Source organism: Festucalex cinctus, chromosome 9, assembly GCF_051991245.1.
Source record: "Festucalex cinctus isolate MCC-2025b chromosome 9, RoL_Fcin_1.0, whole genome shotgun sequence".
Classification (NCBI taxonomy): Eukaryota; Metazoa; Chordata; class Actinopteri; order Syngnathiformes; family Syngnathidae; genus Festucalex; species Festucalex cinctus.
The window spans coordinates 15,700,103-15,727,383 of NC_135419.1; the positions used below are offsets into that span (position 1 = coordinate 15,700,103).

At 39.1% G+C, this 27,281-nt stretch overlaps 2 protein-coding genes across 6 annotated transcripts in view; both read left to right on the forward strand.

Moving 5' to 3' along the window:
- Positions 1-5,179, forward strand: part of gria2b (glutamate receptor, ionotropic, AMPA 2b) — a 49,220-nt gene extending 44,041 nt beyond the window's left edge. For 2 of the 5 annotated variants that reach the window (XM_077533096.1, XM_077533097.1), the window contains exons 15-16: positions 657-905; positions 3,247-3,395. In XM_077533096.1, the coding sequence (XP_077389222.1) occupies positions 657-902 (246 nt within the window). In that variant the 3' untranslated portion in view covers positions 903-905; positions 3,247-3,395. Of the gene's footprint in view, positions 1-656; positions 906-3,246 lie in introns of all 5 variants that reach the window. The other 3 variants (XM_077533094.1, XM_077533095.1, XM_077533099.1) reach the window with 2 other exon arrangements.
- A 15,601-nt stretch (positions 5,180-20,780) lies between these two features.
- On the forward strand, positions 20,781-25,961 carry LOC144025803 (homeodomain-interacting protein kinase 1-like). Its single transcript, XM_077532140.1, has 8 exons — positions 20,781-21,057; positions 21,562-21,753; positions 21,818-21,999; positions 22,828-22,951; positions 23,033-23,150; positions 23,230-23,312; positions 23,424-23,611; positions 23,723-25,961. The coding sequence occupies exons 1-8, from the start codon at positions 20,854-20,856 to the stop codon at positions 24,180-24,182; spliced, it is 1,551 nt and encodes a 516-aa protein (XP_077388266.1). The 5' UTR covers positions 20,781-20,853; the 3' UTR covers positions 24,183-25,961.
- The last annotated feature ends 1,320 nt before the right edge of the window (positions 25,962-27,281 follow it).

A 27,281-nucleotide genomic window follows, 5' to 3' on the forward strand; every position in this document is an offset into this window, starting at 1 on the left:
TATTATTATAATTATTATTACTGTTATTATTATTATTATTATTATTATTATTATTATTATTAATTTATTTATTTTTATTCATTTATGTATTTATTTATTTATTTATTTATTTAACCAAAATTGGGCTATTTCAAACACATCAGTTTTATCAGTGTATAATATTTTTTTTGAGTCTGACACTAATACTTCCAATTCCAATTCCATCTCTTCAAACTTCAGGCTTTAGGATTAGAACTTAGTGTTGGGGGTCAGTGTTTAGAAAATGACATATTCCAAAACAATTATATAAGATGGTGGTCAAGGTTTAGGGTTAGCGTTGAAAAAAATGCAAACATCCGTCTCGTAGGAATCGTGTCCCTTGATCCATGTGGTGTAAATCCAGCCGTGAAGTAACTGACTGCTGCTGCATTCCATTTTGACTAACCTCAACCCACGATACTACTACTGCTTTAAATCTCACCCCAAGTGACCAATCACGTTTCTGTCTTGTTTTTGTTGTGATTATTGGATGTTATTGTAAAAGAAAGGGTAAATGATTCAATGTGCATTTGTATGTGGTTCTGTTGTATCTGTGTCTTTTTTTAATTTTATTTTATTTTGGACGCCGTCGCTTCTCCTCTGACTGCTGTGTCGTGTGGGTCCCTCCCCCCCCGCAGGAGAAGACCAGCGCCCTCAGCCTGAGCAACGTGGCTGGGGTCTTCTACATTCTGGTCGGAGGACTCGGCTTGGCCATGCTGGTGGCCTTGATCGAGTTCTGTTACAAGTCCCGAGCCGAGGCCAAACGAATGAAGGTGGCAAAGAATGCACAGACTATTAACCCAACTTCCTCGCAGAATTCACAGAATTTTGCAACTTATAAGGAAGGTTACAACGTATATGGGATCGAAAGTGTAAAAATTTAGGGGGTAGGGACACGAGGTTTTCATAAATTCCCCCAAACTGCACGCTTTTTTGGCTCCATCCTCCGTTCCATCCTTCAGTGTTAGTGAATGAAGAGGTTGGCCAAAGGATCGTATGCATTGGTGACTTATGATTTACTGAGAGAAAGACATACCAGCCACATACACACCCTTTTGTTAAAGCATAATGATCGTGTTTGGGACAAGGAGTGTCAGTGCCATGCTGAGAAGGGGAAAAATTGTCTTTAATGTTTTAGTTGCCAGGAAAGTTACATTTTCAATGTCAAATTAGTTTGAGAAAAGTTCTCACCATATGGGAAAATGTCATTATTTTTGTGAAATATCTCAGGAAATTATAGCATGATACTCAGTGAAGATTTGCTTAGTAGGTGTATAGCTGCGTTCGAGGAATTGTCGGAAGTTGGACTTTTCCCACTTGCACAGTTGGGGGGGGAATAAAAAGGACCCCGACTTCACTGACGACAATGTGACGTCACTCTACAAAGGCGACGCCTTTCAAAGCACAGAACGTGAATGGTAAAATTTACTCGAGTATAAAATTAGATAGCTTTCTTCAGTCATAAATAATCGACATAATTTAACGTATAACACTACATTCGTGATAGTAAATTATACGGTGAACTACCGAAGTGTATGAAAAACAATAAATGAAGCAAAATTGTGAGAAGGCAAATTTGCTGGAGGTCAAAATGAGTTTTGAGGACCAAAATAAAAAACAATATGGCACTATCCGCAATTTTGGTTGTTTACTTTCACTTCAAATGCTTTCAGGTCGGAACAGGGAAAAACCAACTCTGATATATCCGACTTCCGCCATCCTTGAATGCGGCATATGTTGCAGTCATTTTCTATATTTTTTTTTTTTTTGTAGTTGTTATATCTTGTTAAATGTCTTGATTTTATTGGAAAAAGATGAAATATTATGAATTCTAATTGTGAAAAATATCATATTGAGTAGCAGTTTGATGGAATCACACCATAATTTACATGACAGGAGCTTGCTCGCAAGCTAGTTAGCTATGTAGGTAGCCAACTTGATAGATATGCTGCATTTGAGGATAGTCGGAAGTCGGACTTTTCCGAGTTCAAACCAGGAAGTGTGTACGGGAACGCCCCCTTGAACTCAGTAATTCCACCTGCGAAGTCGGAAAAAAAGAAGGACCCCGAGTTCACTGATGGACTACAAGTGACGTCACTATACAATGGTTTTCCCCTTTGGAAACACAGACCGTGAATGGTAAAACACAATTTACATGAGTATAAAACTAGATAGCTTTCTTCATTCACAAATATTCGACATAACTTCCCGTAAAGAAACGTACGTGACAGTATGCTGCTTTATCCCTGCTTGAAATTATACGGTGAACGACTGAACCGGATGGAATGCCTATGAAATAAGATCAAAACAATAAAGGAATCCCAGTTACGAGAAGGTAAAGTTTGCTGGAGGTCAAAAATGAGTTTTAAGAACCAAAACAAAAAACAATTTACCACTATCCGCCATTTTGGTTGTTTACTTTGCCTCGAATGCTTTTAGGTCGGAACTAGGGAAAACCAACTCGGATATATCCGAATTCCGACCATCCTCGAATACAGTGATAGATAGATAGATAGATAGATAGATAACAAGCCAGGTAAGTAGATAGCTAAGTAGGTATATAGCTAGTTAACAAGCTAGGTAGGTAGGTAGATGGCTATATAGCTAGCTAACAAGCTAGGTAGGTAGGTAGATGGCTATATAGCTAGCTAACAAGCTAGGTAGGAAGGTAGGTAGATGGCTATATCGCTAGCTAACAAGCTAGGTAGGTAGGTAGATGGCTATATCGCTAGCTAACAAGCTAGGTAGGTATCTGGCTAGCTAAGTGCTAGTAGGTAGATAGGTACATTACAAACCAAGGGAATTTGGGACTTTATGTTTTATTATGTTATTTATCTTGACTTGTACAACCGGTGAAATTGTTCAACTGCCAAACAACCACTGTCATTTTTTTCCCTTGACATGATGGCGCTGACTCTGCTTCGTACGTCGTCTGTCCATTTAAGTTCCCTTGAGACCATGCTCATGTATGACTGTTGATGGCCACGCTTGTCGACGCCTCTCCTAGTAAAAACGCATTCTCATGCTAAACTAATGCTTGCCTCCATACCATACGCACATACTCATCCTCGCGTCGTGTCGCTTCCCACACACCCTTTAGTTCTCATCTCCATACATATTTATCCATATATAAATATTATATCTTTCACGCTTGACCGCGTGGGGAAAGACTTGCCTAACTTCCTTGTTTTGGGAATGTCCCGCCCCCTCCCCTCCCCCATCCTGCAGATGACTTTCGGGGACGCCATGAGGAACAAAGCGAGACTTTCGGTCACCGGGAGCACTGGGGAGAATGGTCGGGTGATGACTCCGGAGTTCCCAAAGGCCGTCCACGCCGTCCCGTACGTCAGGCCCGACATGGGCCTCAACGTCAGCCTGACAGACCTGTCCTGATCCCAGACCAACTTCCGAGTGCCTTACCATGGTTTCAAAAAGAAAAGAAAAAAAGAGCGCTTTTGTTCTTTTTTTTTCTTCCAAAAGGTTTTTTGTTGTTTTTTTCTGATGATCCCTACTCTCGCTCGCTGTTCTGGCACTTTTTTTTCTGGAAAGGGAACGTCGGAGATCACACAGACTTGGTCCCTGGTTGCTATTTTCCCCAACTTAAAAAAGGAAAAAAAAAAAAAAAAAAAAAAAAGGTGATCCTGGAATATCTTGGAATTTTTTTTCTACTCGTAAAGGCGTGGAAAGGAGGGATTGATTGACAGCTGCTTCTCCCGAGTCATCTGAACTGTGTGTATGTGTGTGTGTTTGTTAATCGGTCGCCACATCGCAGACAGGAAGCACATCCATGTTCTAAAAATGTGAAACAGTCCTTTGAAGTTTTCTTAAGAAAAACCCAAGAAAATGCTCATTAAAAAAAACAAACAAACTATTTTTATGTATTTTCACAAAATAGCTTTTAAAGAAACTCGCCGGCTGGATTTAAATGCGTGTGTGGACATAACAGAAAAAAAATAAGGAACAGCAACATAAATCATGTAATTAAATTCCTGTATATTTTATTGTTTAACATTTGGTGTTGCTACGAACTATATGTCAATGCTTGACACTTTTGGAATCTACGTTTTCGCTCATGTTTTTCAACTTTTGTGATTTTTTTTTTTTTTTTTTTTCCCCTGCCCACTGTTGGTAATTTTTTATTTTTTTTTCTGCCGAGGACCAGGGTCGTTTGTTGCGCTTTCAGGAGGAAGTGCACTTGTTTACACGCCATGAATGCAAAATATATATATTAAAAAACACACACACACACACAAAAAAATATTTTACAAAAAATTAATGGAAAAGGGCGTTCAAGAGGCATCAATATCCACCACACGGAAAAATGCCCAAATGCCAAATAAGTGACAGGTGCCAAATCTTAGTGCCAGTAGATGATGAATATAGAGTCTTAATATAATCAATCACTGTCATTTCAGTGAATGTAAATGACGAGTTTTTTTTTTGTAAAGTATAGATGTACAGTCGGTGGTGATGACACTGCTAATCACGATAAATAACTAGCCTTTTTTGGGGGGGTTGTTGTTTTCCATGTATTTTTGCATCCACCCGACGATGACGTAGCAGCGGTTTTCTGCATGTCGTTTGCCGCCATCGTGACCAGACGTTTTTTTTCTCTCTCTCTCTCTCTGTTTTCGTTACTGCCAAAAAACACAGCAGCGTTTATAATTTAACGTAGAAGTCGTGACGGTGTTTGAAATTTTCGACAAAACAAAACAAAAACAAAACACATACATACGCTATATATACATATATGCATATATTTTGTATAAAAAGGTGAAATTTGAAGAAAAAAAAAAAAGCATAGCCCCCCTTTCGATGATAGTGTCAAAGCTATTTAACGGAGACGTCAGAATTTTTGTTTTGTTTTTTTAAAGACAAGCACTTCTAAACTCATTAGACTCACTTTATCTCTTTTATGACTGTAAAGAGCCCCCGTGTATGCTACATATGGGGTAATTATCTGTATTATTATTACCATTATTATTACTATGGCTGTTGTTTTTGTATTCTGACAATAGATAACACGCATATACTTGTAGTCGCTTCTAAGTTCCATATGGCGTACATTCAGGCTATTCTCACTGACATTTTGTATTATGGAATGTGTGCTAACTTGTTTATTTTTGGGACTCTTTCATAAATAAATTTGAAAAAAAAAATGGCTGATCTCTCGCTGTGACTTGTCAGGTCAAGTTTGGAGATTAAGAAGAGTTTTCTGGGTAAATGTGCATCTAAATTTGCACAAAACATTTTTTTAACTGATAGCAAATATAAAAAGACGTTAACCACTTAATCTTTAAAGCAGCATGCCAAGACTAAGTATAAAAGACCTGCTAAATCATACAAAACTTTCTGAAATCTTTAGGGGAGCTCAAACATTTCATCAAATCTCACAAAAATCATGAGGCAAGACTTCCTTAAACAATGCTTTCTGAATTCCACCAATTCAAATAAGACAATCATTTCTTATACTCCCTCAAAGTTATGGAAGTCTTGTCAAGAAATCCCTGCAAGCCTCAAGTAGTGCGAGAATTCTGCTAAATCACACGAGACTTCTTCAAACCTTGTGCAGATTCCACCATCTCAAATGAGACGACCTAAAATCCTGTGAGACTTCCAGGTAAATTATATGAGACTTATTCAAGATCACGTGGCTTTTGCAAAATCTTGTAAAACTTCCTAAAATCTGATGACAATTCCACTACATAATGCAAGGATACTTCAAATCTTGTGAGACTTATGATAAGTTGCATGAGATTTAAAACCCTAAAATTACGCGATACTTCCTCAGATTTTGCGAGAATTACCGTTAAATCACATGGGACTTGCACAAATCTGATTAGACTTATGCAAAATCTTGCAAGACTTGCTCGAATCTTCTGAGATTTTTTTTAATTTTTTTATTTTTTTTTAACTAAAATCCCCTGGGACTTTCTGAAATTTCATCTCCCTTAAATCACATTATACGTTGGTCACATTTTATAGGAATTACTCAAACTTCATCTAATCTTGACATACTTCCTAAAATGACACAATTTCCTCAAAACATTTGAGAAATCACACAATGTCCAAAGATCTAGTGCAAACTGCACCAATTAATAAAAAAAAGACATCAAATCTTGTGCTATTTAGTAACCCATGCAAATCATTCTTAATCTTAAAAGATCTCTAGATAAATCATAAGGAACTTACTCAAAACTCAAAGGACTTACTAACATCTTCCTTGAATTCTGCTAAATCATGAGTAATCTTGTGAGAATTCCGCTAATCATCAAATATTGCATGGGACTTCACATCACATAAGACTTCCTCAAATCTGGCAAGAATTCTGATAAAAATCACTTCAAAATCTTCTAAGAATTCTTCAAATCTTATAAGACTTACAGTTGAATCACATGGGACTTTTTCAAAGTCAAGAATTCTGCTAAATCACACAAGGCTTCTTCAAGCCTTGTGCAAATTAAATTTATAAATCTCAAATGAGACGACCTCAAATCTTGTGAGACTTCCAGGTAAATTATATGAGACTTATTCAAGATCACGTGGCTTTGGCAAAATCTTGTAAGACTTCCTAAAATCTGGTGAGAATTCCACTACATAATGCAAGGATACCTCAAATCTTGTGAAACTTAAAACCTAAAATTTATGCGATACTTTCCTCAGATCTTTGCGAGAATTACAGTTAAATCACATGGGTCTTGCACAAATCTGATAAGACGTGCAAAATCTTGCAAGACTTCCTCAAATCGTCTGATTTTTTTTTAACTAAAATTCTCTGGGACTTTCTGAAATTTCATCTCTGAATCACATTATATTTTGATAACATTTTATAGGAATTACTCAAACATTCATCTATGTTTGAAAGTGCTATATAAACTAGAGCTGCGAGCAGCTATAAAGGGCCCTCGCAGCCCGGTCCACGTTAGGGTCCTTGCACGTTGGGGTACTTGCACGTTAGGGTACTGGCACGTTGGGGTACTGGCATATTGGAAGCAAAATTTCTTTGAAAATGGCATAATAAACGTTTACATGTAGAATTTTTTTTTGCCAGTGTGTGTCAAGCTCAACGGGTTTTGGTGATTGTTAAGACCTGCAAAAATCAGCGTCCTTATTTATTTTTAGGCAATGAGTTGCCCTGATTGGTATTTTTTGTAAAAGTGTATATATACATCATCGCTCGTTGTACTCATTGCACAATGTTACTTTTATTGTCCAAAGGGGCAATCAAAAATGAATAAAACAAAATGGAAACGTACATACGTTTGGATCGGTGTGAAGCCAGTGAACAATTTGAGTGGTGGAAACTATAAGAATATTCATAAATGACTTAGTTATCACACTTAGAATGAGTGTACATTTTTTGTACAAAATACCGTATGTGGGGTATTTTATTTTATTTTTTATATAAGCCTCAAGGGCTAGGTGGCGCTGTATTTATAACTGAATGTTGTCATAGAGATACCTTCAGGCCTTGATTATAAGCATACATGTCAAGTGTGGGATTTTTTTTGGAGCATGTACCGTGGAGTTATTAAGCATATCCTTCATTCACGGTATTGCTTTTAATATCCATAGAGGCTATCAAAAATAAATAAAAATATATATATGTTTGGATAAGTCTGATGCCAGTGAACATTTTGAGTGGTGGAAACTAAAAGAATATTCATAAATGACTTAGTTATCACACTTAGAATGAGTTTACATTTTTTGTACAAAATACCGTATGTGGGGTATTTTTTTTTTATATAAGCCTCAAGGGCTAGGTGGCGCTGCATATATAACTGAATGTTGTCATAGAGATAGCTTCAGGCCTTGACGATAAACATACATGTCAAGTTTGGGATTTTTTGGAGCATGTACCGGGGAGTTATTAAGCATATCCTTTTTCAGTGCGAAACACAAATTTTGATGCCCCGCCTTCATCATATAGTATTTCGAAAAGTCAAGATTTTTCCCCCTGTCGTTGGCTCAGGTCTTGACATGGTCCAGGTCAAGTCTTAACTCAGTCAGATGAAACGTGTAGGAGAAGTGGGCAAAAGTCTGCCCCCTGTGAATGTGCAAAAATCGTCAAAAATGGGACATTCAAAAATTCGTAGCTCACTTCCTGTTCATTTTAGCATATGGATCCAAGAGACTTTTTTGTAGGTCTTGGGCTCCCTCATACACCTAAAAATTTTCGTAGATCTTGCTTGAACGTACAACCGGGGCTGCTTCATTAAAAATTCCTAGGGGGCGCTATTGAGTCATTTTTGTAAAAATAGCACAATCAACAATAAAATATTGTTCATTTTACCAGGCCAGATGTATGTGCCAAGTTTCATGAGTTTCTGCGCATGTTTAGACCCTCAAAACTGGCGTTGTTTTCTTGGCGAACAGTGCTTAGCCACGCCCACAGCGATTCGCGAAAACTCACAAACTTCGTGTTGTGACATCATGAAGGCCGAATCCCTCATCTGAGCAAATATGAGGTAGGTCCAGTTAACGTGTTTGGAGAAAAACGTAGAAGAAAATTCGTAAGAAAAAAAATTGCCACTAGGTGGCGCTATCAGTAGGATGAAATATAACTTCATAGATGTCTTTAGGGCTGGACTCTCATCAAATGTGTGAAATTTTGAGAAGATAGGATCATCTCGGTCAAGTTAATGCAGCTTTTATTGTCACGAAAAATCTTTAGACTTTGCGGCACCGTAGCGGCCACGCCCTTTGGCGAAAAGTTACAATATTCGGTGTGGGGCATGATCAACATCTTAAGGCTTTTCTGACCAATTTTCAACTGGACCCCTTCAACGAGCTCAGCGCAGTAGCTAAAAACGTAAAGTATGACATTTATTGTTACCACTAGGTGGCGCTATATGTATAACTGAATTTTATCATATAGATGTTTTCAGGCCGTGACTATTACATTGCCTGAGAAGTTTGAGATTTTTTGGAGCTTGAACATGGGAGTTATTAACCATTTGCTCTTTCTGGACAAATGAAATTTTAAAGGCAATATTTGATGCCCCGCCCCCATCATATAGTATTTCGAAAAGGCAAGACTTTTTGCCCAGTTGTTCTCTCACGTCTTGAGATGATAAATGCCAAGTTTGAAGTTAATTGGATGAAAAATGTTTGCAGAGGGGGAAAAAGCATGACCACAGTGAATGCGCCAAAATAGGCCAAAATTGGACATTAAAAAATTCATAGCTCATTTCCTGTACATTTTAGCTACATGGTCCCAATAGACTTTTTTGTGCAGCTCGGGGTGCTACACGTGCCTGCCAATTTTCGTTGCTCTAGCTCAAACGTGCCGGGCTTGGTTTTTATTTTTCTACGCTAGGGGGCGCTATAGAGTCGCTTTGTTATGACGACTTCATAATATCAAATTTTTCGCCGGGCCTGAGGAGTGTGCAATGTTCGGTGAGTTTTCGTGAATGTTTAGGTACCCAAAATCGGGATCGTTTGCGGAGAATAAAGAAGAAGAAGAAGAATAATAATAATAATAATAATAATAATAATAATAATAATAATAATAATAATAATAATTTTTACAAAAACAATAGGGACCTCGCAGCGGTCGCTGCTCGGGCCCTAATAAAGTTGAGTTGAGTTGAGTAATCTTGACATACTTCCTAAAATGACACAATTTCCTCAAAACATTTGAGAAATCGAGTAAATCACACAACATCCTAAGATCTAGTGCAAACTGCACCAATTAGTAAACAAGACATCATCAAATCTTGTGCTATTTAGTAACCCATGCAAGTCAGTCTTAATCTTAAAAGACTTCTAAGTAAATCATAAGGAACTTACTCAAAACTCAAAGGACTTAATAAAATCTTCCTTGAATTCTGCCAAATCGTGAGTAATCTTAAAATCTTGTGAGAATTCCGCTAATCATCAAATATTCTTAGTAAAATAGTCTTAGTAAAATCACTTAAGACTTCCTCAAATTTGGCAAGAATTCTGATTTAAAAAAAATACACTTCAAATCTCATAAGAATTCTTCAAATCTTATAAGACTTACAGTTAAATCATATGGGACTTTGAGAAATCTCATGTGACCTCGATGAAACTTCTATGAAGACTTCCAGAAATCTTGTGGGAATTCCACTAAATCATGCAGAGCTTCCTGCAATTGAAATAATGTCACTAAATCACATGAGACTTTCACAAATCTTGTAAGGATTCTGTTAAATCACGGCTGACTTTCACAAATCTTGTGAGGATTCTCCTTTTTTTTTTTTTTCAATCAAAGCCAAAGAAAAATCACAACTAACGCTCCTGTTGTACCTGATTTAGAAGAGAGAACTTGAGAAGTGTGCCAGCGTTCGTTATGGGAATGACTTATTGATGTTCGCTCCCCCAGGAGAGACGCCATCATTGCCGTTCCACCAATCAGCCGTGGGCACCTTAATGTAATCAAAGAGTCCTTATGGGCCGTTAGCTCGGCCGGGGATGATTAAACAAAATTCATCTCTGCTCCCGCGTGAGCAGTCAACTCCAGCAGGACTGCGACGCTGCGGGTTTACTGGAGTCTGAGGAGATTCAATACAACAGCTGTATCGTGGGCCCTTTTCACACTGCCTTTTAAAGTCCTCTCACAGATTTTTTTTTCATTTTTCATGGATCGATGGACGGGTGTGAAGTTGAAGATCTCCGTGTAGAAGAGGTTACCCAGGTGTCGATTTTCCAACTCTGATCTTGAAACCAAACAGACGATTTGCTTGACTTACAACATGGTCCGCCTCTTTTGTTAGGAAATCAAAACAACGTGGCTGCGTTTGGCGGCTGCTGGGAAACGGTTATCCCCAAGTCTGAGTTGTCATGGCAACAGCTGCTTCCACATGGAGAGAAGGATGGATGAAAGGGGAAGAGAAACGGGGGAGTGGGGGTGTTTGCGCTTCCATGCATACATTTGAAAGTCGACCGTGAGAACAAAACATCGGAGAGCAGATTATGTAACTCAGCGGAAACGAGTGTGCGTCGCCATGACAACAGAGCATGGAGCGATGTTGTCTTGTTGTCCTTTGCCTGCGGAGGGATGCTCGCGCAGGGGCTGGCATTTCTTCCGTAAATGTCACGGATGCAATTAATAATGCTAATAATCATAGCGATAATCATAAGCAGCAGTTTTCGCATTGGAGATGACGCACATAAATGTTGCTAAGTGAAATTGACGTTGTGAAGCCGAGTGAGTACTTTCCTGGTTACACAAGGTTATCAAACATTACCACCATACGCATGTCAAAAGCTAAAATCTCGTTTAGTAGACCTGATTTTAAAATTTGATAGTGTAATAGGCAAAATCTCTAGAATGAGTTGTCTTGGCAGCTTCAAACCAAAATCGCAGACTGCTGCATCTTTTTAGCCATGGCTTCCTGAGACTTTTTTTGTGGGTCTACTCATGATAAACATGCCTACCAAATTTCATGTTGCTAAGTGAAACTGGCTCCAGAGGCTGAATTTAAAATAACTGTGGAGATACTGTATTAATTTCCTTGTTTTTGGCGAGTCGTTGTATTTTACCGGTCTGCTCCACCAACACAAAACAATTTACTGCCATCCAGCTTTCTTATGAGGTAAAAATTTGGTAGCCACCACCAGACAAAAGTGTAGATTTTTTTTTCTTTTTTTTTTTTAAAGGACAAGTTCCTCTTTGAATGACCCTGGAAATTGCCAAAATAAGCCTAAAATGGCTACATTAAAACACAATTGTAGATTTCCTGTTTTTGGGCATAGCTTCCTAAAACTTTTTTGTGGGCCTATATACTCAATGTCGACATGCTATCGGCTACCTAACTACATTTTACAAAGTGATCCTCATTTCGCAAGCTGAATTTTTAACTATTTTACATTTCATTGATGTTTCAAAATTAGCCTAAAATGGCTGCTTCAAACCTAAATGGCCGACTTCCTGTTCCTTTTTAGGCATGGCTTCTTGAGGCTTTTTTTGTGGCTCTACTCTAGATTGATAGACGTGCCTGCCATATTGACATTATCAGACTGGCTTTGTGGGCTCAAATAGACAAAGTGTCGCTAAAACAACTGCTACAAAGCAAAATGGCCGACCGTGTGTCTTTTTCAGGCTTCTTTCCCTTACTTTTGGGAGTCTACTCATAATGGATGTGCCCACCAAACTTCACACCTTCACACCGCTGTGCTGGAGCCCTAATGAGTGTGTCTTGACGTCTGCCAACTTAATGATGTTATTTTCAAATCCGTCGACAGCATTGCAGGCGACAAATGATGCAACAGATGTTTGGGGGGGCGTGTCCCAGTCAGTTGCCATCTGTGCCGCAAAATGAAAGTCCAAAAGCTAAATCATCCATGTATCATGATAGCGTCTCTCCGAAAAGGAGTCAAATGAAAGCAGGATGGTGTAAAGGAGGGACGTGGTGCGTTAACTGGAGGAAACGGGAGCGGGCTCCCCGTCCCGGGCGCCATCTGCCTTCACCAGTCTCGCTGCCAAACATGGCGGCCGCGTCCAGGGACCTTTCTCGTCTGCGAAGATGGATCGTCCGTTTCCAGATTCCATTTTTCATCTCGACGCTTTACCCTCATTTATGTCAGCTGGCGCAGATTGTGGCACAGTTGCCAGAAAAAAAGTATGCAAGCACTTTTGGGATGAATTTCTGCATAAATCGGACTTCAAATGTAAACGTAAAAGTACTTTAAATTCTAAAATGTGATCGAATCTTCCATTTGTGTTATTTGAGACCAATTTCTCACAGGAAATGATTCATTGTCATATAGTTATATTGTGAAAGAATTACTACAAATAATTCATATTTGTTCATCTATCTATGCTAGCGACAAAGCTAATTTCCTATTTAACTATAAAACAGTGAGAACAAACAACTTGCAAAAAAAAAGTTAGCATTAGAATAGAGATCTTGGAAAAGTTATACCTGCGAGAATATTTGTACTTTTTTTTTAGAAAGAAGTTTTAAGAATATTACAAGGAAAAATCTCTAATAACAAGACAGTAAAACTAAAAAATTAACAAGAATAAAAATACAAGAATAAAGTTGTATAATAAAGAATAAAGTATTTTCACAACATACGAATGAAGCATAAATGTTACATGGAAAAAAATACCATATTTTTGTTACAGCCATGAAAACAATAACAACAACAACAACAACAAAAAAACGTTTAGTGTCATAATAGTACAAAATAGTTGCAATTTTACCAGAAAATAACAAGAATCCAAATAAAAAAAATAAGACAAAAAAAAATAATTTTTAGTACTTCCTGTTAGAACACAATTAAACAGGAACTGGAAGTGAACAGGAAGTCGGACATTTTGGTTTGAAGCAGCCATTTTTGGGCAAATTCCAGGGCTCCTACTTTGACGAAATCTTACTTGTGAATCCTCCTAAACGAACCCCATTAAGGCGCACGTACACCAGACCGAAATGTTGTAACAAATCACTTAAGTTGCGAATCTTCCCGTGAGCGTTCCCATTGATGTGTTTCCCCACTTCCTGTTCCTCGATTGAACTTCCTGGCTGTCGCTCATGTTTAAAAGCGGCACAAACGGCAGGCAGCTTGTTACCTAACGCACCTTAGCAGCGGCGTCCCAGCACGCTCCACAGCTCCAGCACGCTCCACAGCTCCACCGCGCTAAGCTAAGCACAGCGCTCATTATTTATTGACGGCCGACATTCTCATGTGGCGCGCTCGGGCCTTGATGTTGATGGCGGCGCGCAGTGCACACGCTAAAGTAGTTCCGTCCTGCATATTGTGGTAAGATGTAATGCAGGTTTTTTTTTTTTTACTTTGAATTATTCACTGTTGCCTAAAAACATATTTTATTGATGTATTGAGCCATCTGTTTGTCACAACAACACCGCTATTGTTTTCTTTGAAATTTTTACGTATTTTATACTTTTATAGTTTAACTTGTACAGAAACTCAGCCACAGGTGTTTGTCGTTGTCTTATTAGTTTGCTTCTATTTTGACTCAGCATGAGACTCTGCACTGTTTCATTGCTTTATAGTGTCTGCTGTATTTTGTGTTATTAATTTAATACTTCTTTTATTATTAACTTACCTACTTGTTGCTATGAATGTATTAATATTAATTGTATGTACTTGTACATTTACCTACTTATATTTATTGTGGGAATGGTGAAGCATTCCCACATATGTTATTGTGATTTTTATTATCCACACTTTTTTGCCGCGTAACAACTCCTACATAATACTTCCAATTTCAACTAGCTTAAAAAATTCACGCCTCCCGGGGTATATATATATATATATATATCTCGTCTGATTCCACATTACTTACAGTTTTTGCACAATTTAACATTTAATATCAACTTTCCCCCATTCATTTTCAATGACACAGACATTGAACATTTTCCAAGTATCACTTTCCATGCCCACTTCCATATATATAATGTATCATCATTACTAGGTGTCTAATACTGCTCGGTGGTAAAAAGCATTGTCCATTAACCAGGAGGTTATAATTTCATAATTTATCTCTTAATTTATTGTATATGCATTCCACATGCATTCAAATCTTAGCATTCAGCTTTCAGCATTCCCATGCAATTTCTCCAGAAATTGCACTTAGTCTAGTTGTGGGAATGCTGAAAAGCATTCCCACATATGTTATTCGTATTCTTTATTATTATTTCAGGCACATTTTATTCTCCACACTTTTTTAATGTGCAAAAACTCCCACATAATACATCCGATTTACACTGTTCAAATTTCAACTTGCTTAAAAAATTCACACCATCTTTGGTATTTATCATCTGAGTCCACATAACTTATAGTACTCGCACGATTTAACGTTAAATATCAACCTTTCCCCATCCATTTTCAATGGTACTGACATTGAACTTTTTCAAAGTCCCACTTTCCACGCCCACTTCCATACATGCAACTTCTCATCATTACGAGCTCTCTGATACTTTTCAGTGGTGCATTTTTCAATTGGATATCATTAGTTTCAGTTTTCCATCTAAATGAAACAAGGGTACTGCATGCCGCGGTGGTGGTATTGAGTGATTCTTTTCCCCATTGGATATCATTGGTTCCACTTTTCTATCTAAATGAATGGAGGGTACTTTCAGATGACACTTTTCCATATAAATAGGCCATTAGCAACAAGCCAAGTTGGCTCATATGTTAAATACTTGCCTGGCGTTACTGAGCCATGCAAGTGTGTTGGCTCAAATCTCGCTTGGGAAATGTTTTATTAGCATTCAGCTTTCAGCATTCCCATGCAATTTCTGCAGGAATTGCACTTTGTCTAGTTTGCTTTAGTTATTTTGTTTCACTTATCTTTACTGCAAAGTTGAGTTAAGCTCCGCCCATCCCACGATGCTGACCAAATAAAGGATATATTTTGGCATCAAAACTGTCATCGCCATTGCTTGCTCCTAACCTTGTGTGCAAAACAACTTCCCGTTCAATAAGCAACCCTCTTTTCTGACGGAATAAATGAACTGTCGGGGTTTTTTTTTGTTTTGTTTTTTCATTTGATAGGCTGAGAAACAAGAAAGAGGTGTGAGAGAGTTGCTCCAAGTTGACGACGATTTCAAAGCGCCAATTGATCAATTATTCAGTGGCGAGCGGCTGCTTCGCTGACACGATCTGGGGAAACAAATGAATTCCGCCCGTTTGCTGGTTCTGGTGATGACTCATTTGCAGTCTTTTCAATCAAATCAACATGCAAATAATTACGGTGTGAAAGAATAAATGCGCTGTGGCAGTCATTAAATAAATTACAAAATAAATTAGTATGTGAATGAAATTGTCATGAAACAAAATGGTGGATAAATAATTAAATCAAATCAAGCATGAAATTGTTACAATCCAAAATGGATTCAATAAATTGTTCATGAAAAAAAAGTACAAAATAAAACTCCATCTCTGTTTTTGCCATCGTCACGACACGTTGCCACAAGTCGCCGCAATGCCGGCAAATTCGCTGCGTTGCGTTCAATTAAAAAACCTCTTTGTTTACTATTTGACAGACAGCTTTGGAGAATGGTATTAATATTGCAAACCTTTCGCGCCCGACTAAAAATATCCATTGTGGTCGCACTGTGTGTTAATAATTTAGCTTTTTACGGGGAGAAATATTGAAATATTTACTGGCGCACAGGCCGACGCGCTTGTAATGTTTCTCCTTTGCTTGTCGTCACGGACGCCAATTAAGCCAAGGACAACGACAGTGGGCTAACTCCATTTTTGTCATTTGCAGGGCAGTGGTTACAGTTCTATGGGCCAGGTTCATATCTTGGTGACTTATATTATGATGATTATTTCTTTCAGCCCCCATTTTTTTTATATAGATTTAATCCAATTAACATGAGTTTGAATATGATTGGTTCATTCTTAACACATGCCCAGTTAATAGAGGGTGTGTACACTTATGCAACCACATGACCTCAGGTTGTATGATTTATCTTGTTCTCGTTGTTGTATGTCACAAAAAGATTACATTTGAAGGGTGTGTAGACTTTTTATATCCACTGTAAATAAAGCATGCGGAGGCTGCGTCCTTTCAAATATCACTACAAGGATACATTTGTCATCCTACGGCATTTTTCTATTACCGCGAGGAGTCATCATATTGTTGCACGATGCGCACTTCACCCCTCCAGGCCACCGGCATGCTCGGAAACAATCCCGACTGCAAAAGAAAAGAAAGAGAACAAAACAATGACTTTTACTCATTGTAAATGTGAACAACTATTCATTTCAAATGTCCCGGTTGAGTTTCCACATGGCGGTCATTAATAAGACATGAGCACCAAACCCTCCCAAGAGAGGCTGCAATATGGAACTGAATCACTCTGATTTGCAGACGGACGGCAGATTAAAAATAAATTGTGGTGTGAAATATTTAGAGGGCTAGGAGGAAGGGGAGGGGCGTTATTAGCGGAGATTTGCTGCCTCGGCTTTCGCAGCGAGAAGTGCCATCACAACCTGGGCGATTAAAAACTAAATCTAGGTAATAATAGAAAAGAGAACAAAATGGAAAAAAATAGCATGAATAGTGACATAAAACTGAATATTAGAATGAATAAAAATAATTGGGGTGTACCGAAAACCGATTTGAATCATATAATCCATTTTGAGGATATAAAATTCATGATATGCTAATAATCATGATATTGTGAGAAGTTGGTGATATAAAAAGAACTCAAGACACTGTATAAAAAAAATTCAAAATGTATTTATATAGCACCTTTCATACATTAAAATGCAAACTTGATATTTGGGAGGGGGAGTTCACATTTGGGGGGAAAAAAGAAAACATGTGTTTTTTGCACATAACAGCAATAACAAAAAAAATACCATTGTCATGTGCTCCTTTTGGCTCAGCAGCGGCGGCGGCATCATGGTCTATGTAGTTCACAATGCTGTATTTGGCCCGAAGTGGGCTAAAAGTCAGGTTGAAAAATCTTTGCTGGTATAACTCCTTTATGGGAGTGATCACCACCACAGTGGCCAAAACATTCTTAATTAAAATTCAACGGCATTAATAAACTAACCACCAGAGGGTTCTAGAACTGCACAAATGGAATACAACCGCACTTTTTTAACAGATGTGCTGCTTTTGATATCGTGGCATGAAGACAATATTGTGGCAATTTTATCGCGATACCGCGATATTGCCGTTATTGTTACATCCCTAACTTTAAAGGCCCAGTCTGCCGGTTTCGCTCAGGAAAATGCACTTTTTAAATACAGGATTTAAACAAACAAACTACTTTTTAATTTACAGATCTGGGTTTGTCATAAGTTCTGGTGGTGATTTTGTCCTACCCCCCGCCTGTATTTTGCCATTTTGTGTTTGTTTTGTTAATAGCTGGACGTTTCTGTGGAAAGACAGTGTTTACACCCCTCCAGCCAATCGCAGAGGTGGGTGGCGTGTCGCAAACGGGGCCGGCGAACGAATCGGCTGCGTGACGTCACTCCCGCGGCAATTTGAAAGCACGCACGGATTTTTTTTCACTCACTCATTCACACATGTAAGCTTCTGTGAGTGAGTGAGTGAGTGAGTGAGTGAGTGAGTGAGTGAGTGAGTGAGTGAGTGAGTGAGTGAGTGAAAAAAATAATAATAATCAGTGCGTGCTTTCAAATTGCCGCGGGAGTGACGTCATGCAGCCGGCACGTTCGCCCGGCCCCGTTTACGACCCATCCGCTCTGCGATTGGCTGGAGGGGTGTAAACACTGTCTTTCCACAGAAACGTCCCGCTGTTTACTAAACAAACACAAAATGGCAAAATACAGGCTAGGGGGGTGGGGGTTTAGGACGAAATCACCATCAGAACTTAAGACAAGTAGTTTGTTTGTTTAAATCCTGTATTTAAAAAGTGCATTTTCCTGAGTGAAACCGGCAGACAGGGCCTTTAAGCCTTTAACAAGAGAGAAAAAAAAACATAGAATAATAAGTTCTGCACTGTTAAATTAATGATGTGTCAAAAATATTAGAGACAATTTTCAGGATGATAAAATGCAATGATAAATGATAAATGATTAATTTTGATATATAGAGTTTCGTTCTTTTTTTTTTCTTTTTTTTTTTTATGACATCCAAAACGCCTGTCTTGTGTGCGGCTTCTATTGAGACGTAACCTTGCTCTCGCAAGATGAATTCTCGCAGTATTTGTGAGTTCACAAACTCCGGAGAATACATCTTGTACCACTCCCGTTAATTTCCGACCAATCACAGAGCGACATTGTGTTTGTGTGGGCGGGACATGCAACTGTGATGAAACCAGGAAGCCAGCGCTGACGCAGGGACTAACAAAAAAAACCCTAACATGGACGACTGGACGCTACAATTAATTCTGTTATTGCAGAATTACTCACCGTTTCCTTGTTGAACGTTGAACAGCATTCGTGCATTTCTAGCTGGTAAGATGTTCGTGCTTTTCCCCCCTTTGACATGAACGAATTTGAAATTTTCACCCGTGGCCGTGATTGGTTAAAACAAGCGTGTATAGTGTTGCATCGTCCAATCAGGTCGAGTTATTGTGCAGAATGTCCCGCCTTTCCCGACCAAATTACCGTGGAGAGGTACCAGATGGATATTGCAGAGAAATCACTTGAGTGAAGCGCAATATCTATCTGGCTATTGCTAGGTTAATTCAGACCACAGTGAGCAAATATACTGTATGCCTGGTTGCCTTCTGAGGCATTCAATTGTGAACTAACAGGGTTCGCATCAAAGCTAATCAGGCGTTCAAAATGGTCACCTACAAAAACACCGTCAAGCAACCCCGCTCAGGTGTTTGCTTTTACTCCAGTCTTGTTTGTTTGAGGGGTGCACATGTGGTAAATTGCCCTATATGTAAGTAAATACATCTTATGCTGTATAGAAACATTACTGAAAAACTCTCACACAATACTGAAAAGCTCTAAACTACACCATTGAAAACTCTCACACACTACTGAAACTCTTTATTTGCACTACCAAAAAACACACATTCATACGACAGAAAATCTTCCCCACTACTGAAACTCTCACACACATCCGAATCACTCTCATATGCACTACTCATCGCAATTACCGTATATAGTCAAGTGTACGTACACCTCACCCTCTCACACACTAATGAAATGCGATCACATTCACACCTCGTTGCCATTACACTGCACATCCTATTTGTCTGTATTCAAATAGGTGTGCCACTCATTCTCACGAGGACATATTAAAAAAGATAATCCCACTGTGTAGGAGACGCAGCAGAGTGAAATATATGAGCAAGGTGTCCCCAATCCCAATTTATTGGAAAGCAGCAGCAGCGAGGTAATAACAGTGCTGCTTATTAATAAGCAGGGACATTCCAGTAATATAAAACAGTTAAAAGGGGATCTGAAGGATATTTTTTGTTGTTGTTATTGTTGGTGTAATTGATTAACATACCAGTATTGTATGGTGTTAACATAAAAAGTCGACACACCCCTGTTCAAATGCCAGGTTTAATGAATTCCCTTCACGTTGACTAAACCCCACTTACCCAAGGGCCATCTCAAGAAAAACAGGGGTGTGCACACTTTTTCTATCCATTGTAAGGTGTGGATTTACTGTGATTGAGACATTTCTTCTTTCTCTGGCGCTGATGTTGGCCTTAAACGTCTCAAGTCGCAGATTTACATACATTAATTGATACGTACAGCATCACCAGGGCCTCTAAAAGCTCTTTGCATCTCTCCTTCGTGCGCAAACGTCAGAATAAATAATGCAGTCATTTTTTTTTTTTTTTTATACTAAAATCTCCCTTCAAAGGAACTGCGAGAATACTGACATATTGAGCATTAGACGCCATGTTTTGGTGCATAATGTTGGTCTAGGACGGAGGGTGATGCCTGAAGGATGATCAAAACATTTTAGAGAAGCTCAAATCTGCCAGTTGTGACTTAAACCCCCAACAAAAATTATGAGATTTTCCTTTTCTATATAGACTATAAGCTTACTGCTCTCACACACACTACTGAAACTTAGACACTCACTCACTACTGAAACTCTCACACAGTATGAACATATGTTACTATTTTGTGTGAGCATTTCAGTTATGTGTTTCACTTAGAGCTTTTCGGTCGTGTGTGGCCGAGGTAAGCCTGACTGAAAATGTCCCTGACGGCACCTCGTAGTTTTTCTGCGCGAGCTTTCAAGATGATGCCACTTGTAGACATCATCCCGCTCAAATGACGTATTCCATGAGCTGTGTGCTTATGTGATTGTGATGTCATGCAGCATCGTGGCGCCCTCAAAGGAATCCACCACCGCCGCACGTTTTTAGTCGTGTCTCTTCATTTACGAGCGAGGTACTAAGATATCACAAATCCAGGTGCACAGGTACGACAGCAGGGATGGACTCTTACGGCATATTTGGTGACCGTTTAGTCCCCGGGGCCTGGCTGTACTCGGCGTCCACCAGCTACAAGGTGCTGTCGTTGCTCAGCTGCGGTACCTTCGGGAAAGTGGCCAAATGCCGCAAGATGGATAGCGACAAGACGGTGGCGGTGAAGATGATTAGGAATCAAGGCAGCTTTGCGGAACATGCCAAGATAGAGGTACAGTGAAGCTTAGAACCACATGCAGAGATATAAAGAGACCAGAGATAGCGACTTGCAACTCAACTTAAGACTCGTTCACTAAAGAGTCAAGACAGCATTTCAAAGTCGAGGCAACAGGCTGATGCAGCTCTGCCGTTTGTTACAGTTTTTGGTTTTATAGACTTTATCCTGCGAGTCGGACTTGTGGTAAGGGACTTGGACTTGACTTAGACTCTTTGTCAGGGACTTGAGACTTGATTTTTGACTTGGAACCTAAAGACTTGAACTTGACTTGGACTTTTGGGTCTAAGACTCGAGACTATACTTGGACTTGAGGGTCAAAGACTTGAGACTTTACATGGACTTGGCCTTAGAGACTTGTGCCAGTCTCTGAGAGACCATGTAAAACACTTCCCACAGACTTCGGTCAACTTTATGCTCGTTTATGCTGGTGCAAAAGTTGGCTAACGATAAGTTCTTTCCATCATGCTACACTCACCATTTGACATATCCTATCTACAGATTGACACCTTGCAGAAAGTAAAATTGCTGCAAAACTCAAAAAGACACCTGGTTCTGTGGAAACGCGTCTTCAGCGACATGGGGCACATTTGTCTGGAATTCGAGTACCTGGACAAGAGTCTTTATGACTTCATGAGGGAACGACAATTTAAACATCTTCAAGTGAAAGAGATTCGACCCATTGTCCATCAGGTATGTTCGACACTTGGACACCAACAGGAAGACTCTTGGTGAACTGTCCTTTATCACCTTCCAGCTGGCCTGCGCTCTGAAATACTTGAAGCACGCTCATATGATTCATGCTGACATCAAGTTGGAAAACGTCATGCTGATCGACCACCAGCGACAACCGTACAGAATCAAAGTCAGTGACCTCGGTTTGGCCCATGGCGCTTCGGCCACTAAGCAGAACTCCAACGGTCAGAGCCACCCATACCGGTAAGGAACTGGAAAATGGAAGACAATGGATCCTCGGTTTCCATCTTGTTTTTATTTTTTGTTTCTATTGTTGCCATTGCAGTATTCCTTTAAGGATTTTTATGGTTCTATTACAAAATTCAAAGCCACCTGTACCAGTAAGGGACTGTAATACCAAAGACAGTTGTTCCTTGGTAGTTCCTCTGTATCCATTTAGTTTGAGTACAAAAAAGTAACTATCCAGAAACTCTTGCCTTGGTTGAGCATAGCTTTTCTGGGTCAATTGTGATTCCTAGGAATTACCATTTTCCTTTTGAGATAACCAATCCTCTCTCATGAAACAGAGTTCCAAAGTCCAAGAGTCCAAGTTCCAAGAGTCAAAATAGAATATATGACGGTAGATTTCCAGTATTCAGCTAGTTTGAGTGCAAATTTAAACCTGCTTGTAGAAAACTGTAAAACCAAGGACAATGGATCCTTGGTATCTAACCTTTCCTTGCTTCCTACTTTATGGGTCATCACTGCTAGTGATTACCACATTTCCAACACGAAACAAAGCTCCAATTTCATAACCACCTGTAAAGAACTGTTTAGAAAAAAAACAAAGACTGTGCAACCTTATCTAGCAAGAGTACAAAAAGTAAACATCTAGAAAATCTTGACTTGGTCTAGTACTGCTTTTTGGTGTCTATTGTCGCAATTTTCCACCTTTGATGGTCCATCTATTTGAGTCCTTGGAACATCTTTGTGTGGGGGTTTCCCTCATTACATGATCGAAGGTCCACTGTACTGTTAACACAAAATCTAGATTTAACAGTTAGCAGGAATTGAGCATTTATCTTCTCACAGGTCTCCAGAGATCTTAGTGGGGGCTCCATACACCGAAGCTACAGACATGTGGTCTGTCGGCTGCGTGGCGGCTTTCCTCTACATCGGCACTCACATGTACCCTGGCAAGAAGGAATATGAAACTGTAAACTACCAGATTGCATTTCCCATCAAAGCAAGACCTCACAAATTGTTCATAATCATGGTTTCTGTGCTGTTTCTACAGATAAAATACATTATAGAGACTCAAGGTCCATTTCCAGAGGACATCCTGGCCTCTGGAGAGAAGACTGGGAACTTTTTCCATAGAGCCAACAAGACCAGTTCTTGGAGACTGAAGGCAACTTCGCTTTAATGTGAATTTTGATGGGCAAAAGCTAAAGAAAGGCTTAATACTAACCACGATCATGTCTCCCCAGACACCAGAATATTACCAACAAGAGACAGGATTCACAGTACGAGACACCCGAAAGGTCAAGCTGACTGCTCTCAGTCACCTTCAACAGGTATGTCAGAAAAATCTGAAGACCTCACCAATAAAGTAAATCTTTTGATGCCGGTTAGGGACTGGAGAACAAAAAACTCAAAAATCACACCATTGTTTCCGTTTGTCTTAGCTCCAACCTTTCGATGCCAAATACCCATCTGACAAAGATGTGTATGCGGACGACAAGCAGATGTTTGTGGACATGCTCAAGGGAATGCTTCACCTCAACGCATCCCTGCGACTGACTCCGCATCAAGTCCTGGCGCATCAGTTCGTCTCCATGAGCCACCTGAAGCCTCATCGTGACCTCAGTCAGCTGTACGTTTGGTAGCCGAGCAAAATGAGGGTCCAAGTGGGGGCTTCAAGACTGGATTATGTCTTTCAAGTATGGTTTCCAGCCTGTAACATAAACATCCCATTGTCTTGCAGGGCCAAGTCGTGCTATGAGTTGATGTCGTACTGCGAGAAGGAAACATCTCACGTTAGCAAAAGGAAATCTTCAACCTTGCAGAGAACTTCCTCAAAAAGCAGCCAGAAGAAGAAGAACTGCACAAAAGTCCATAAAAAGTCCCGTGATGCAACTTGTAACCCCTCCAAAAGACTAAAAACTGGAGATGAGGGCAACCGCGCCAATCAAGCCAAACAACCTGCCGCCGAAAAAAGCCTCTCTCGGCCCTCAAATTCCTCAAGACTTAAGTCTAAGGATGCAAAGTACATCAAGCTGAAAACCAGATTTGCAGCACGCTTCATGCAGGAGCAAAGCGCGATGGATGAGAACAAGAGTTTTCAAACTGCTCCGACTCAGAATCACCAACATAACCACCTCCGCCATGGACCAGGAACTAAAGTCTTGGCCCTGGGGAAGGATCTTCCCAAAAATATACTGTAAAAACAATGCAACTGATTATTTTCATAATCAATTAATCTGTCGATTATTTTGTCGATTAATCAATAAATTAGATTGAAAAAATGCTTTAATTTCCAGCCTTATATTAACTTTCATAACACGTCCGCCTCCCAGCTGAGGACGCAAGATCGAGTCCAGGCTTCGGCCTTCCTGGGTGGAGTTTGCATGTTCTTCCCGTGCCTGCATGGGTCTTCTCCGGGTTCGCCGGTCTCCTCACACATGGATTGTGCCTAGGTGTGTTCATGAGTGTGGACGGTTATTTGTCTCTGTGTGCCCTGCAATTGGCTGGCAACCAGTTCAGGGTGTGCCCCGCCTACTGCCCGAAGCTGGCTGGGATAGGCTCCAGCACCCCTGCGACCCTTGTGAGGAACAAGCGGTTCAGAAAATGGATGGATGGATAGTTTAAACACATGACACCTAAACAATTATTCGATTACCTTCCAACTATCGATTAATTTGAAAATTGATTAGTTGTCGATTCTAGTTGCACCTTTAAACAACAGCACTAAATATCATAGTTCTCAGTTCACTGAGATCAACACACTTAAAAAAAACAACAACAACAACAACAAAAAACGAGTGCTCACCAGTATTACAATTACGGAATGGAACGGAAGTTTTAAACGAGTTACAGTTTAAGAGGGTTTTCAATCCAGGGATTGATTGATTCTTTGAAATTTGGGTTACAAAATGGGCTTTGAAGTCAGGGTTGGAGGGTTCAAATAAGGGTTAAGGTTCCAAAGTGGATAGGATTTCACTGCAGGTAGCTAACCTCACGCTAGGCTAACCTAGTTTTAAAGACTCATCTCTTCGCATTTAGCTATAACGTCTTCTAATTTGCCTTTAGCTTATCTTATTTAGCAGTAGCTCCTCTTGTTTAGCTGTAGCTAATCTCATTTAGCAGTGGAGTAGCTCACCTCATCTGAAAACTGCCAACACGTCCCGACCCGATTAACCTCCCACCGATCACATGCCGTGATAGCGGCAGCTTGATTTATCCGGCAGAGGAGGACACCCAAATGTCACCCGGGTGCACTCTGGCCGGCCCGCCGGACAGGCTTAGGTGGCGAGCAAAAAGGTGCTGATCCAAACTGACATTTGAAAAAGTGGCGGCCGGCACAATGTGCATTCACGCGGTTACGCTTTGTTCTCTGACGGACGAGGAAGACACAAAAACACTTTGCCGCTTCAGATCAGATCCAACACGGCGCTTCTGAATGCCCGGCGTCACTTTTCCTCGCTCGTTCACATAACAAAGGCGAAGCCCGAAATGTTAACATTTACATTTTCTTTCAAAATGTTTGATTGTTGTTTCTGTGTAGATGCTATAAAGAGTAGAAAATGATGACCTTGTGTTGGGCATATGTGTTGATTGATTTCAGTAAGAGTCAACTACAGTCACACCTCTTAAGCACACTGAAGATGATTTGTTATATGTAGACATGTGTACGTGTGTGTTTCATTGGAAAGCAAAGAAGGCACAAATACACGAGAAAAACGCAATAACAAGCCTCACTTTCCCATGAATGCACCGAGTGGGCTGTGACACACCGATTCCAGCGTATAATCGACCCACACCCACACTGCGCTTATTTTTTTTCAATTGTGAATCATGTGTTGTGCAATATTCAAGCAAAATGACACCAGTGAGGATTCCAACCACACACACAGTGTTTACACTCTTCAACACAAACTCATCCAAGAGAAGGACAAATGAGGAAACGTTGTTGAGACTATACATATATATATATATATATATATAATTTGTATTTTTTTATTATAAAAATATGTATGTATTTATTTATTTATTTATTTATTTATTGTGAACCATAAAAACCAGAAATAGTTAAGTTAACTTACGGCAGCATTCTAAAATGAACTCACTGTACAGGCAATGTGTTGAAAATTGTACATGAGTTTTTATTGAAAAATAAAAAATAAAAAAGATTATGGATCATTGATTCATTGAGGCTGCTTCCTCTTTTGGAAGGATTGTTTAAAAAAAAAAAAAAAAAAAAAGTCAAATGACGACAAAATTTCCCCCACAAAAAAGGTTTCTGGTGTGTTAACTTCACACTTTAAAAAAGGAGAAACAGTCTCCATGTTTAAATTCATTTTAAAATTTCAAAGCTGCAAATTATTAATTTTCTTGTCGAAAATACGCTTTTAAAAAGACAATTTACAAACATTTTTAATTATGTATTGCTATAGTTCTGTGTAAATTTATTTTCAATTATCCATTCATTTTCTTAACCGCTTGCTCCTCACAGGGGTCGCGGGGTGCTGGAGCCTATCCCAGCCGACATTGGGCAGTAGGCGGGGTACCCCATGAACTAGTTGCCAGCCCATCCAGGTACAGATATTTGAAATTCATGTATTTTAAATAAATTTTTATTTAAAAACAACAACAAAATATTTAATATATATATTGTTTAAACTACTCTTATTAAAAGACCATTGTTTTGATTTTTTTTTATATTAATTTATTAATTTGGAATGAATGTATTTATTTAAAACTCTAATTACCGGTAATTTAAGTTTAATTTTAGAAAAAAAAACATCCATCCATTTTCTTAACCGCTTGCTCCTCACCAGGGTTGCTGGAGCCCATCCCAGCCATCATTGGGCAGTAGGCAGGGTACACCATGAACTGGTTGACAGCCAATCCAGGTATTTTAAATTCATGTATTTTAAATATGCATTTTTTATTTAAAAAATACAAAAAATATATAATAAATATTTATTTTTAATCTAAACTGCTCTTATTAAAAAGACCATTTTTTAAATTTTATATTAATTTATTCATTTGGAATGAATGTATTTAAAACCCTAATTAATTAATTATGTTTAATTTTCGAACAAACCATTTAAATGTTACAGACTTTAAAGAAACAGACTACTGTAGTTATCACAAAAAAAGTCAAAGAAAAAGCCATTAAAAAAATAAGGTTTTTAAAAAATGGTGTAAAAAATGCATTTCTGGTGTAATTTTTTTATTTGATTTTATTTTTATTTTTTTAAATCTTTGACTGGTTTTATACAGGAGCACTCTGGAAAAGCCATGTCTCGATGACAAGGGAC